General features: G+C 39.1%; 1 protein-coding gene across 1 annotated transcript in view; it reads left to right on the top strand.

Annotated features, from left to right (window-relative positions):
- Window positions 1–14,627, top strand: part of ZPLD1 (zona pellucida like domain containing 1) — a 105,274-nt gene that overhangs the window by 80,740 nt on the left and 9,907 nt on the right. The window contains exons 3-6 of the mRNA XM_074947179.1: window positions 5,050–5,270; window positions 9,005–9,186; window positions 9,872–9,944; window positions 13,455–13,552. Of these exons, the coding sequence (XP_074803280.1) occupies window positions 5,050–5,270; window positions 9,005–9,186; window positions 9,872–9,944; window positions 13,455–13,552 (574 nt within the window). The remainder of the gene's footprint in view (window positions 1–5,049; window positions 5,271–9,004; window positions 9,187–9,871; window positions 9,945–13,454; window positions 13,553–14,627) is intronic.

Raw genomic sequence — 14,627 nt, 5'->3', positions numbered from 1 at the left:
GGGCAAGGTATTTGACACATGGCTGGTGTGATCAGTTCATCCTCCAAGACCTATCCATGCCCAATAGGAGAGGGTAGTTTTGGATGCACTCGTTCATCCTACAGCCATTCCATTGCTTGATAATCCGCCCTCTTGATAGCAAATGCAAGAGGGCATTGATAAATGCACAGTTTGTTGGTGGCAATTTTTCTTTGTTTGTCTGCTTCTTGGAAAATATTCACTGATTATAGCTCTGCAAGTGTCACAATGTTGATCTTCAGACGGTAAACATTGCAGATAAATGCCTTGAGTGCATTTATGAACTCATCAGTGACTGCTTCAGCTGTCCTTGCTCTGAAAGTGCTTGGAAGAGTCTTCAGAGGCTGAATCAAATGCCTTCTGGTAAGATAATTTGGTCTTTCCAACCAACCTGCCAGAAAGGTCACATCCTGAAAGGGCATGGAAACCTAGCAGTGTGTCAGCTTTTAATGGTCTAAGTGATAGGAAAACATCTTTGAGGGATATACAGTGATTCTGTACCCCAGCAGCCTGCACAAAACCAGAATCTTGTGGAAGTTTTGGGTAGAGTCTTACAAAGTGCACTAGAACATCTGTGTCTTGTGCAAAAATCCAGAGTTTAGTAGCACCTCTCTCTCTGGCACTGATTGCAGGCAAGATAATTTTAGTGTCAGCCTCCTCATGGGAATGAAGAAGAAGAAATTCCACTGAACAGTGCAGGGCAGCAGCTTCATTATGCCATGTAATGGTGAAATTCTTTAAGCAATTCTTCACAATCTGGAGCATTTTTCCTGCCAGATATGTGCTTAACTCATCCTTCATGTGAGTATGGGACAGTAGCTTCTCCATTGTGACATTGGAGATGTTGGTGGAGTCAAACATTTTATATTGCCCAGGCGTAATACCATGGAGTCTCTTCTTTCTGGTAATATTTTTTTAATTGATTCCTCTGCATACATGTCAAATAAGAGGTAGACATCATCATAGGTCCAGTATTTTCTCCGTAGCCTCATAATGAAGTGATCAGCCAACTCTCAGCAAGTGTTAACAGTTTCTGGTTTGTTGAGAGCTTCTACCTCAGCTGTGTCATCTAGACTGCTACACTGAAAGGCCTCTGCTGGCATAAAGTACTGGTCATGTTGTCGGTAGATGCTGGTTTAGGAAGACGATGCAAGAAGTGCATGTTTGCTGTTCACCTAGGAAAACATGCATTGAATTTCTGTCGCATTCAAACGTCAATTTGGTACCATTTTACCAAGTATAATTTGGTACTTGACCTATGTTAGACTTCGGGAAACATCACAATGAGATCTTGACATGACCAGGAGACGAGCAAACAATGACCTGTCTGCGGTCAGCTCTGTAATAGTCCCTGTCACCATCATTCTGAATGTCGTCTTTGCATTAGAACACAGCTTTAGGCTGTTCTTCTTGATTCTGTAGATTTTTATGAATCAAATGACACCTCCCTTACCTTTTTGTCATTAACTTGCCCACGGAATTACATGTGCTCCCAGACTAAACAGCTGTCTTTGGGTTTAAAGCACAGTTGCCAACTTTCATGAGTAAATAAGCACTCCGACTTTCAAAGTAAGCCAGATATCATGCTAATCCCATTTCAAAACAAGCCAACCCCTAAGAACCCCAACACTCTGTGAATAGATCCCCCCCTCCAGTGTGCAGTCTGGCACTGTGGTGGGCCTGCTGTGCACCCCGACTCTCTTCCCCCTTATCCCTGCTTGCCCCCCCTTTCCCTTGCTTGCCGGGAGCTGATCAAAAAAAAAAAAAAAAAAAAAAAAAAAAAGAAGCAACAAGCTACAACAAGCAGCAAGCTACAAGCCAAACAAGCTACAAGTCAAAAACTAGCCAACAAGGAACTCACAAGCCAATTAAGCCAAAAACAAGCCCAATTTCTGCATTTTTTCCCCCAGGTTTGGCATGTCTGGTTGAAAGCTCAAATTTTTACTTCAGATTCTCTCTCTCCCTCTCTCCCTCCCTCCTCAGAAATGACCAGAGAGCAGTAGACCTCAAAAACCATCTTGGTGAAAACTTTGTCAAAACAGATAATCTCTTCAAAATGTTCCGGCTTTGTCAAAACCAGATATTTTGATTAAATTTTATGGCATCAGAAGTGTTCCAACTAGCTTCCTTAGTCTACTTTTCATTCAGTCTGTTCTAAGGCAAACTCTTGGCAGCATATGGAAGTGTGCCTGGACAAAACTGAGCTAAGGATCTCCGTGGATGTGGGTCATACTGTCCTGAATCTATATCTATGCATATATATATATATGCCCACCAGTACCACAGTATCTAAGCACTTTGCAGTCTTAACTGTATTGATCCAACCAACACTCCTGTGAGGAAAGACAGTGCTAATATCTCCATTTTACAGCTGGGAACTGAGGCACAGAGAGATTAAGTGACTTGCCCAAGGTCACATAGGAAGTCTGTGACAGAGCAGGGTCTTGAATGCAGGTCTCCCAAGTCCCAGGCTAGCACCATTGGACCATCATTCCTCTCTGCTACTGTTTGAAAAACACAAAGGAGATGCATTTTGCAGTGGAAGTATGAAAAATTTGTAAATTAAGCTTACACATGTAAATTACTAGTGTTCAGTGTCATAAATTCAGTAGAAACTAGCCTGAATTAAAGCATTCAGGGAGGGGAAGTAGAGGTCTTTGCCTCTGGATTCAGATTCATCTCTAACATCTGTACTCTGTTTTTTGAGTTGCAGAATGGGCAGATTATACAGGAGTAACCCTAGGTACAGTGACAGGGAAGAACTCGGTATTGGGAAAGGCCAGATTGTTATAATATAATCCAGAGGTAATAAAAATATAATTTACAGAGCTAGGGCACTGCTCCTCTTAAAGTCCATGAGAGTTCTGAAAATGACTTTAAAGGTAAAGTAAAAAGCACACTTCAAAAGTTGGTAGGAGTGAGGGTGGATACTTTTATTTTACATTTACATTTGGCTGCTGGCAACACTGCAGCATAACCTTAATGGCAAGTTCCTGTTGCTATGCCCTCTTTTCCTGCTGCCCCCTCCTCCTTAACATATAACTGGAGTGAGTGACTTGCTACCCATATCTACTGACGGCAAAGGGCCTGATTCTTCTCATACCTTTGTAAATTGGGGAGTAATTCCATGGAAGTCAACAGAATTGCATACGCTTATATGTGAGGAAAATCCCAGCCCACCTCAGCCCAGCTCCTCCTACTTGCCTCCTACACCCATTTCTGCCCAGTGCTTAATGTCTGATGTGTAGAGCAGGACCGCGTTTGGCCTGTTATGTACTGTATTTGATTATTTTTTCTTTAATGCCACCATTTAAGGCTGCATGTAGTGTTGACGTAGCTTGTTGGCCCCAGGATATTAGACACCCACCTTGTCTCATGGTTAAAGCTATCCACATGAAATTGCCTGGGCTTCTGTTGCATGGGGAAGAGCCAGTGTGTTGCAATGGAGAGTCATTTCCTTCTGCTGTGACAAATGCAGCACAACAATTTATTCGAGCAGTTGTAATGGGATAGTATTGACTGAAGTTGTTCTGCCATTTTCGTTAGCACTAAATCCTGAAGCAAATGCAATAAACTAGTTGTTGTTTAAAGGAGTAATGCCTGCATTTAACATGCAGAAAAATGTCTCTTTGTCGAGCATTGAAAAAAATGTTTAATAGTGTGCAGTCAGGAATGAGTCTGAAGGCAAAAGCTATATTATCTTGCACTGAAGCTAAACATAACTATCACTTGTTCCTCTAGCCCAGAGGTTCTCAAACTGGGGGTTGGGACCCCTCAGGGGGTTGCGAGGCTATTACATTGCGAGCTGTCACCCTCCACCCCAAGCCCTGCTTTGCCTCCAGCATTTATAATGGTGTTAAATATGTAAAAAAGTGTTTTTAATTTATAAGGGGGGGCACACTCAGAGGCTTGCTATGTGAAAGGGGTCACCAGTACAAAAGTTTGAGAACTACTGCTCTAGCCTGTTGTGATGTGTACAATTCTTTCACTGAAGATCACAAGAGTCTTCAGGACTTTCAAACACAAGGCCATTCTTCATCTAAAAATCTTTGGAACAGAAAGATGTGACTAGCTCTAATTGCCATTTTCTAGGTGTTTTGTATTCAAGATGTTACAATTTGCAGTATGGTACATCTCCAACATACTTCACTTTATTGATCACTATCTCTCACAAGCCAACTGATTTGTATTAATGCTAACACTGAGTGTTCTTAAAAAGGAAATCTTCAGAACAGTCGTAATGAATTAATCTTATAAACTATTGATTGCACTTCAGTCCTTTAACTGTCCTGTTTGAGCCTGTACTTGGCACACGAAGTGGACTCTATCCTGCCTCAGATTAACACACTCAGCTTCTGTGAGAGTTGTACAGTTGCAATGGAGGGCAGAATTCAGCCCCCTGAATTTCTATTGAAATCAGTGGGAATTACAAATGTATTCATACAGTGCCTAGAACAGTGGTGTCCTGGTCCATAATAAATAAGGGCTTCAGGATCAGGCCCTATACATTTAACCCTTTGCCCATTTGTATCCCTTGGCATTCTCTCAGTTTGTCAATGAGCTTATGATTTATTTACTGGTGAGATTTTGGGTAATCACTTAAATTCCATGAAAAGAAAAGGAGTAGTTGTGGCACCTTAGAGACTAACCAATTTATTTGAGCATAAGCTTTCGTGAGCTACAGCTCAGCTTATACTCAAATAAATTGGTTAGTCTCTAAGGTGCCACAAGTACTCCTTTTCTTTTTGCGAATACAGACTAACACGGCTGTTACTCTAAATTCCATGGTAGATTATATGCCAAATATTTTAGTTCTGATTCTTCATCAGCCTAGTTAAAGAACAGATTAGTGAGGTTTTTACTTGATAACACAATACGGATCAAACCCTCTGACAATAGTATGAAGAGTGATATGATAGATCTGTAGAATATAACCAGACTAACTGATGTAGGAGTCATCCTAGCATTCCTATATAGTTGTCAAATGAAATCCCAGTTCTTACATTTGCTTTTCCTGTATTTTCCTTACAGCTGAACGAGATATCAGTATCTACTGTGGAGTACAGGCAATTACTATGAAGATTAATTTTTGCACAGTTCTTTTTTCTGGTTATTCTGAAACAGATTTGGCCCTGAATGGGAAACATGGGGACGCTCACTGCAAGGGGTTTATAAATAACAACACCTTTCCAGCAGTGGTCATCTTCATCATCAATCTCAGCACTTTGGAGTCCTGTGGAAGCACTCTTGTGGTAAGGCAAAATCACTGTCAGATTGTATAATAGGTAATAGTGCCTGGAATAGAGTGTGGGGGGTGCACCAGCATTGTATCCTATACAAAAATCTCTGAAACAGTCTTATACACTTAGTAAAAATTTGCTTTTTGAAAGAAATGAATAGCTCATCAATCTGAGTGCCAATAAGAAGCCAAGGATATAGGATATAGTGGTAGACAACAACTTTATTCTTATAGAGCTAGTTGGGAATTTTCCTTCAAAAGGATTTTTCACTGGAAAATGCAGTTTCTGCAAAATCAAAACTTTCTACAGGAATAGTTCAATTTTGTGGAAGTTTTCCAAATTTCCATCTGGAAAAATGAAACAAATATTTTATTTGGGGTTGATTTTTCATGGGAGTTGTAGTTCAAGCTCCCTGACTGAACTAAATTTCCCATGGTGCAACACAATCTGCCCTCTGACTGAGTGGCATGATGCATCATGGAAGTAATGTGTCTGCAGGCTCATCATGGGAGATGTAATCTGGCCAGGAATCCTGACTCCGAGTGGAGAATGGAGACATCAGGTATCTGAACTACAGCTCCCATGAGGCAATGCACCACCATAGGGAAATGCTGTATAATACTGAATTGACCTGAAACAAATGCTTTGCCATTTCTGAATCAAATATTTTCAGAACGTCTCAGTTTCAATATTTGAATTTTTCATCCGATTTCAGGACAAAAATAAACATTGAAACATCGGAATTTCCCACAGGAAGGAAATTCAGATTCTCACTCAGCTCTAATTCTTATTTAATATACTGCGAGTGTATGTACCACAACTGCTGCTGGATGGTGTAAGACCTGCTCAAATGTCTGATTTATGTTGCGCTGTAGTGGTTGGTCAGCAGAAGGATGGAAGCCTTAATAGTGTTAACAACCAGTTGAGATTCTCTTTTAGCGGAAGAGGTAAATACTTGTGTTTCTAGAGCCAATCATCTTAGACTTGATATGCTATGCAGCATAAATGACAGCTGTGATATCTGGCTGTGTGCAGACAGCCACAGATGAGTTATACTCAGGTTGTCACTTAAGGCAAGATTCTGGTACCTTTTTTGCAGAGCTGTAATTTAATTAACTTTAATGGAGTTACTCCTGATTTATACCAGCGTGAATGAGAGCAGAATTAGGCTCTCCGTCTTCTAAATTGTCGTATCCAACAATGCCTCAATCTGTGGGGCAAGCCCAGATTTTAGACTTGAATTTCCTTCTACCCCTTAAGAATTGTTGTTCAACTTTTCACTATAGGTTGGATTGCTGCAGTATGCTTTCAGATGTAAGGTGGGGATTTCCGACACACACAGGGATGGTCTGGGTCACTGAAGCCTCCAAAATCTGCATTAAGTAATTTACAAAGAATAACAACTTACAATATTTTGCAAGATTGCCATTTATAGCCAGAGTTGATAATGACACTTCAACTTAAGTACTCCTAGCATTTTTTGTTATATGTTCCTGTTTTCAGTTGCTGATAACTTTGCCAAAGTGTTCAGACTGAAACTTTCTATGTGCATTCTCTGTCTCAAGCTGAATTTTCTTTTTAAAGGTTCAGCAAAAATAGTTCAGTTTTTTCCAAGGGTAAGGTTAGGAAAAATGGGTAGTGTTGCCAATGCTACCCCCCAACCCCAAACTGTGTGGCTTTCTTATGTTTTAAAAAGAGCTCTACCACCTCCATGGTTTTGAGCAAAGCCTTGAAATTTGGCCGACAGCTCTAAGGTCAGAAAGATGTCTTTTGCTGTTCCCATGAAAATTACCCAAATTGGGCAAAATTATAAGCCTCTGAAAATTGCCATTTTGACATGTTCATAGAGCTTGTTAGAAATTTGCTGTTAAAATCTTTGAACATTCTGCCTGCTCTGTGCAGGCTACCATTCTCTTTGGAGCTCCCTATATAGCAAATTCTCTGAATATGCACTCATGCCCCGCAGGGCTCCCTATGTGTATCCAGAGAGTGCAAAGATAAAGCAACAGCTTGCGGGGAAACAATAGCATCCCTTATGGTTTAGGTATGCTGGGCTGAGAGTCAAGAGGAGACCATGAATACTGATCTCAGCTGTTCCATTCACAGGTGTTAATATACCCCACGTTTCAGAGCCCTTATTGCTAAGCAAGACTCATACCTCTCTGCTTCATGAGGGAGGCAGGCATCCTTCATGTTACAAATGGTGTAACTGAGAGGCTGTACTGCTGGAAAGGCTGGGAATAGAACACAGAACTCTAACGTAGCAGACTCCATTCACATCCTCTTAACCACTCCAGCTTTCAGAATTAACGTGCCACATTTTTGTGCTAGGCTGTACTGTCTGTAATGTCTAGACTTCTCTCTCCTCCAGAGCCAGGAATGTGGATTCCTAACATTTTTCTGCTGTCTAGCAAATGGCTATATACACCAATGGCAAAATGTACGGGGAATAACAGCCTACTATTGCAACCAGGTTTTCCGTTAGTTCAAGAAATCAAGTTGTGCTATAAATCTAAAGGTCCTGGGTTCAAACCCTGATGAACTACCCAGGTGTGCCGAGGGCAGCGTGGTTTGATGAATTCCTGGTTTTTTCCCCCAGTTTTTATTTTTTAAAAATGTAGGAGATTACATACAAAAACTACATCAAAACAATGCAAAATCAAGCTACGATTAGGAAACGCCAGAGTTAATCTCGTGCAAACTCAATGTGACCCTGTTGTGTACATGCATTATAAGATACTCTTAATTACATATTCAGTTCTTAATTACTATTTTCTCCACATGACCATTAATTCACATAGTACATGGGATATATGGTGAATGAATCAGTGGGTTGCAGGAAGAGAAAGAATGTTCAGTTGTGTTTTGAAGGTGTTGGATGGGGACCCAGGAGAGCTGGGAATTATTTCTGTGTCAACTACATACTTATGTGATGTTGAGCAAATCAGTCATAATTCAGACATGCAACGGGGCTGAATTAAGGTTACACAGGCAACTTTAATTGTGGCATTGTCTAAATATTGAGTACTTGGATTTTCAGCATTGGCATTCTTTTAACTTAGTTTTTGTGTGAGTAATTTATCATACTTAGATATGCATCTCCATACAGACAGATACAAGCATTGACCAGAAATTCAATTGTTTGACTTGAAATTGCTTTAGTGTCTCATTAATATCACTTTAAAAATACTCTAACTCTCCCATTTCCATCATCTATTATGTGATTTGGAAACCTTCACAAACAAACATACCAGTAGTGGCCACGCATCACTTCAGTGAGTGGGATTCTGTGTAAAATAACTTCATTTTCAAGTATTAAAAGCTCCACTATTTTGTTACCTTTCAAACCAAATAGAACTGCTTCTTCAGTCCCCTCCTCCCCCCAGTGATCCATGGGAATTCATCAGGAATGTTCAGAGAAAATGCCCACCTGAAAAATTATTCACGGGACCTCAGGACATTCCAGATCTGTGTTTAGGCTCTACGGCCATATTTTGCATTCAGTCAGACCGCTGTAATCCCAATTGACTACTGGCTGTGCAGGTGAAATAGAAAACAGAATCTGATTTAGTAAGCCCAATTCGTCTCTGGTGTACTGAATGAAGTTACACCATGGATGAATTGGACTCGAAGTGTCAGAATTTTTCAATGTGTTTGTATTTCTCTCTCTCTCTCTCTCTCTCTCTCTCTCTTTTTTAATGTGCTTAACCTTGTGGTAATGTCTGTTTTCATACCTTCCTCAATAGGTATCCTCAGGTCCAGGCATCAATGCATATGGGAATGTATCAGTGGTACAGATAGGTAATGTTTCAGGCTACATAGATACGCCAGATCCACCAACAATCATCAGCTACTTACCAGGGCTTCTGTACAAATTTAGCTGTAGCTATCCATTGGAATACTTGGTCAACAATACACAATTGGCTTCGTAAGTATGCTTTTCATTCATTCATATATATTTATATGTATAAGGGTGAGGGTGTCTGTCTACATGCATCTGCACAACCCAACATTTATCTCCATAAAAATTGTGGTCTTGTACTGATGGTGAAAAAAGTAAAACCAAGATTGTGGGAAGAAGTGGCAGGGAGAAAGGGGAGACTGAAGAAAGAAGAAAAGTTTACTAGGGGATCTATATAATACAATGATTTACCAAAACTACTGTAGTTTGTTGCCTGACTAGTGTAAAAATTTGCCTTCTAAATGCATGTGTTTTTATGACAAAATAGTAGCTGCATACACATTTTAAATTTCCCATGCAATATAATTTTTTTGTGTAGGGTAATCAATGAATGTGTAGTGCAAGGAAACACATTTTCCAGGAGCCGACACACTATATCATGGAGAACTGGTTCTTTTATGCCATTTTGCCTTTCTGCTAATTATTTGCCTGATTCATGTTTTTAATAGCCTCCATTACTTCCAGTATAGTTAAGGTCCTGTCATTGTCTCCACTATAAATTCCTATTTTCAGAGGTTTCTAACACAAACCTTAAAAAAATCACTCCTTATGATGTATCTCAAGAACTGATTTTGAGTAAAGAAGCACTGAAATATGAAAACGCAAACAAACAAAACCCTTAAACAGTTTCTGGTTTCTAAATCTGTTTTAGGTCATCAGCTGCTATTTCTGTAAGAGAGAACAATGGGACATTTATCAGCACTCTGAGTTTGCTGCTTTACAATGTAAGTATAAAATTAGTAAACAAATTATATGTAATATTCTCTGAATTACATGGCTGCAGCTCTCTTTGACAGAGCAGAATTAGGCTCCTTATATGTTCATTATGTTCTATTTTCCCCGGAAGGGAAGCAGGCCTTTCAGACCGTTGTCATTCATCTAATTGTTACCTTGTGCTTGTCCTCTTTTTTAATTTATTTTTTTTAAATGCACCTGTTGTCTCTCTTCTTAGTCTCTGCCCTGAATGACCTACCATCTCTCCTTTTATTCTGCATTTGTACAGCGCCTAGCACAATGGGATCCTGATCAACAATTAGGGCTTCCAGACCCTTGGGCAGTACAAATTATAATAGGTGATGCATTAGAATTCATATATATTGCATATTGTACCTGCATATTATATTTATTCTAAATATGATCTTATAACAATATTGATATGTTAAATTTCTCACAAACTTATGTAGAGTCCAAGCCTTGTCCAAGTGTGTTGACCATTTTAAATAGGAGTGAAGTATGCAGGATTTACCCCCAATCTACACATCCATACAGATGCTTATTGCATGTACTTTGGAGACTTCATGGGTTAATATTTTTAATAACAGCGTTTGGCTGCTGACACTTCTCTCATACTTTTTCAGATAATTGGGTTTGAATACACATCACTGTATAAACTTTTATTATGTAAATCTGGACAACGACAGTAAAACGTAAAAAATGTGCATACGTCTATTTATAACAGCTACATTCATTCCTGAAATAATTTTTGTTGATTAAAATTTTTATTCATACATTTTAAATACCTGATTTAAATATCAATTTTTCAATCTATCAAGCAACGTTTTTGTAAATTATGAATCTGATTTTTTTGGCTTTATTATTCATGCCATCGGGATGCTGAGTTATAATTCATGCAACTGATTTAAAAGTCAATGCTTTTTTCTTGGAATATAATGAGCTATAAATATTGTAACAGGACATTTTCCAAAGGCATTTTTTTTAAAATTCACGTTTGTAAGTTTGTCATTTGGTAGAGCAGAGTTCTTAAAAACAGATTAAAATGAAGATTATATTTCTCCCATTTTTAAATAAATATGTAGTAAAAAGGAGAGAGAGCCAAATTCCTCAAAACTACATGAATTGTATAGTGGATAGGAAGAGCCATTCACCGTTTCTGCAGTGAGAGAAGAATAAAATTAATATCATGCCGGAATATGCCCTTGAATGAAGTGCCCAAGTTTAAAGGGCCTGATCCTGCCCAACTGAAGTCAGTAAGGTCAGATCCAAGGCATTCAAGTGATTAAGAATGAAGTCATTGGTGTTTGACTTTGAGTTTTGATCTTGTGAGATGCTCCTAGAAGAAATACTGCAATTCACAGAAGCATGAAAAAGCAACCAAACACAAAGTATTAAGATAATCTTAGTAATTGTAACTATTTTTAGGAACTTGTACATAGATGAGCTATATAGTATATTTTGCTCCTGATATTAAAGACAACATTTACAAATGCAGACCCCAAAAATAGACATTTAAAGCCGTATTTAAGTACATAAGAGTCCTGCTTGTCAAAGGTGTTGTGCATTTGTAGCACCCAAAGACTCTGTGGCTGTGAAAATCAAATCACTTTTTTAGGTGCCCAGAAGGATTTAGGTGCCTAAGTTCAGACACCTATGTTTGAACACTTTAGACAGGCTGTTTGTTTTTTGTCACTTATTTCTCTGATGTTTAAAATTGTTATCCTTAATTCCCCCTTCTCTCCCCCCTGACTTGTTGATGTTTTCATTTGTTCTGTTGTGCTACTTCGTGCCTTTGCCGTGTGTGAATCCATCTGCAAAATTTATGAACGCAAGCACAAAACTAACCATTATGGAAAAGACGTAAAGAGACTAATAGGGATTAAGGCTTGGATTTTCAAAGGAGCCTAAGTGATTTAGATACCCATGTATAAATCCTTGGGGGTGACTGCCGCATGTGTAGCTCAGATACTGAGTTAGCTTTGCTCTAATTAGTTTGCTAAAAATAGCACTGTTGTCATGGCAGCACAGGCCGTGCCACAGGCTAGCTGCCCACGTACAATCCCTTCTTCGTTCCTGGGTAAAAACTCAGGCAACTAGCCCATGCCATGGTCTGTGCTGCTGCAGATATATTTAACAAGATAGCTTGATCAAATTTAGCCACACATGTTGCAGTCGCCCCTCACAATTGCAGTACAAAACCTGTCTTTAGACTCCTTTGAAATTCTCAGCCTAAACCAATAGCGATCTGTAGAAATTACTCCAAAAATCTGTAGGACATAATAAGAGTGAGAGCTTTTCTACAGATTCTCTTAGCCAACATACAAATTTAACAGAGAAGTACACCCCACTATCAAATTCTACCGCTTAGCTTAGAAGTTCTGTAGCCAGTTTTCTCTCATTCTCTTTAATATTCGAAAGGACACTTCCGTAGGAGTGAAGTATGTAGAAAGTTTACAAATTCTGTTTTTCATTCCTTTAGAAAAATCATATGCTTTGCGCATTTAATTTAATATTTTCCAAACTTTCTGATGTCTGCTACACCGTTCTGGTTTTATTGCGACACAGCTTGTGCAAGGCAGGACTTTTTGAAAATGTGGACTGAATCTTGGGTGTCCTCATCTCCCACTAGAGGCCTTTCTCCCGTATGCTGAACCTCCCCCACCACTCCCATCTTTCTACTGCTCATCTGCAATATATTAAATGATGTCTGGTCCCCCCCCCCCCCAAGTGGGTCTTGTATTGCTGAATTATGTCTGTGTGAACAAGTTCCTAATTCAGCTCCTGGAAACCTTGGCTGGTAGGCCCTCTTTGTGAATTTAGCAGCATACACAGAGCACCGGGGTACATCCACCAAGTGTCTTTGATTGTTTATACTCCAGGTACATCACAACATAGTGGGAGATATGCTCCCTTGCTGCTCCCTGGCTCAGCTATTTACGCAGTTTGATTTCTTCTCAGGAGTACCCAGTTGGTGAGCTAATCACCTCATTAGCTCATCAGGTTCTGGACAGGTGCAAGTGATCCCTTCTATCCTTCCAAATCCAAATTACCGAAGTCCCTTCCACTCTACCTATACCCGGTGCCATGGGTATTCTAAGTGACCAGGGTGCTGGCTTCCAAAGAGCTCAGTTTATAACTGCTAACAGCACCCTGTCACAGTCTGACACTCCATATTCATTTTACAACATTGTACAAGCTGTGATTTTCTCTCTCTCTCTGTACACACACTTACACTAGTTTGGTAATGGAGCTTTTGAAAGGAGGTAATTTTTTAAATACAATCTTTGTTTGTTACCTAACACTTTTAACATGTCATTTCCCACTAAAGCTGCATTGTGGAGAGCAAAACATCTGTCCTAATTGTCTGAGGGCAAACCTTGAACTTTGCGAAACTTGATAGCACTGCTGTTTCCACTAAACCAACTGACCAAAAAAGCTTCTGTGTTGCAAGGTGTTGGTATTGCCATTGTGTTACAGCAACTGTGTGTGTGTTTTTCCAGGACTCAACCTACAGCCAGCTGCTGGTTATCCCCAGTATAGGTTTACCTTTGAAAACAAAAATATATGCAGCAGTGCGAGCAACCAACCTAGATGGCAGGTACAGTAAAAGATATTGTTTCTTCCCGTTCTAATTTTTGCAGCTCTTGAGCAGCATCAATCACCATGTAAATATATAATTATATATGGCTTTTTTTTTTTGACCATCTTTTATGGGGCTTGGTAGAATTTGATTTTTTTTTAAAATAATTTTGATGGATAACTGATTATTTTCAAGCATTGCTTTTTATTAATTTAAATTTTTACAGGTGTGGAAAACTATGGGAGTGTCCAACAATAGGAGAATCAATTATGTAATAACAGTACACATTGAGATTCAAAAAGTTAAATATTTATAACTGTTAAAATACAAACTGTGAACATTGCGTCAAAATATACAAAGTAAATATCCTTACGTTGAACTCTAATAAGTTCTGCCATTTTCTTACCTTTTCTACCTGTACATTTTGAGTATTATCGATGGAAATATTTTTTTTTGTAGGTTTGTGTCTGTAAGGTGAAATCCATGTTTACTGATAAAAATCTAATACTTCCAAGCCTATTTACAAGTAATGAAATGGCTAAGCTGTGTGAATCACTTCCCTCTGTTGGATGGAATCAGAATCTGTTTTGTTATGTGTCACAGGCCCTTTATTGGTAATCATCAACAAAGATTCTTCTTGAGCTCAAGGGAGCTATTGTAAGAGGAGGAAAGAAAGGAAACAAAAGTGTAGGAATAAATGGTCAGTTTCCATAATGGAGAGAGGTAAATGGTGGTGTCCCCCAGGGGTCTGTTCTGGGACCAGTCCTATTCAACATATTCATAAATGGTCTGGAAAAAGGGGTAAACAGTGAGTGACAAAATTTTCAGATGATACAAAACTAGTCAAGATGGACTGCGAAGAGTTACAAAAGGATCTCACAAAAGTGGGTGACTAGGCAACAAAATGGCAGATGAAATTCAATGTTGATAAATGCAAAGTAATACTCATTGGAAAACATAGTCCCAACAACACATACATACAAAATGATGGGGTCTAAATTAGCTGTTACCCACTGAAGAAAGAGATCTTTGAGTCATTGTGGATAGTTCTCTGAAAACATCCAGTCAATATGCAGTGGCAGTCAAAAAAGCA

This window comes from Natator depressus, chromosome 1 (genome assembly GCF_965152275.1).
Source record: "Natator depressus isolate rNatDep1 chromosome 1, rNatDep2.hap1, whole genome shotgun sequence".
Lineage (NCBI taxonomy): Eukaryota > Metazoa > Chordata > Testudines > Cheloniidae > Natator > Natator depressus.
This window is presented reverse-complemented; position numbering and strand designations above follow the sequence as displayed.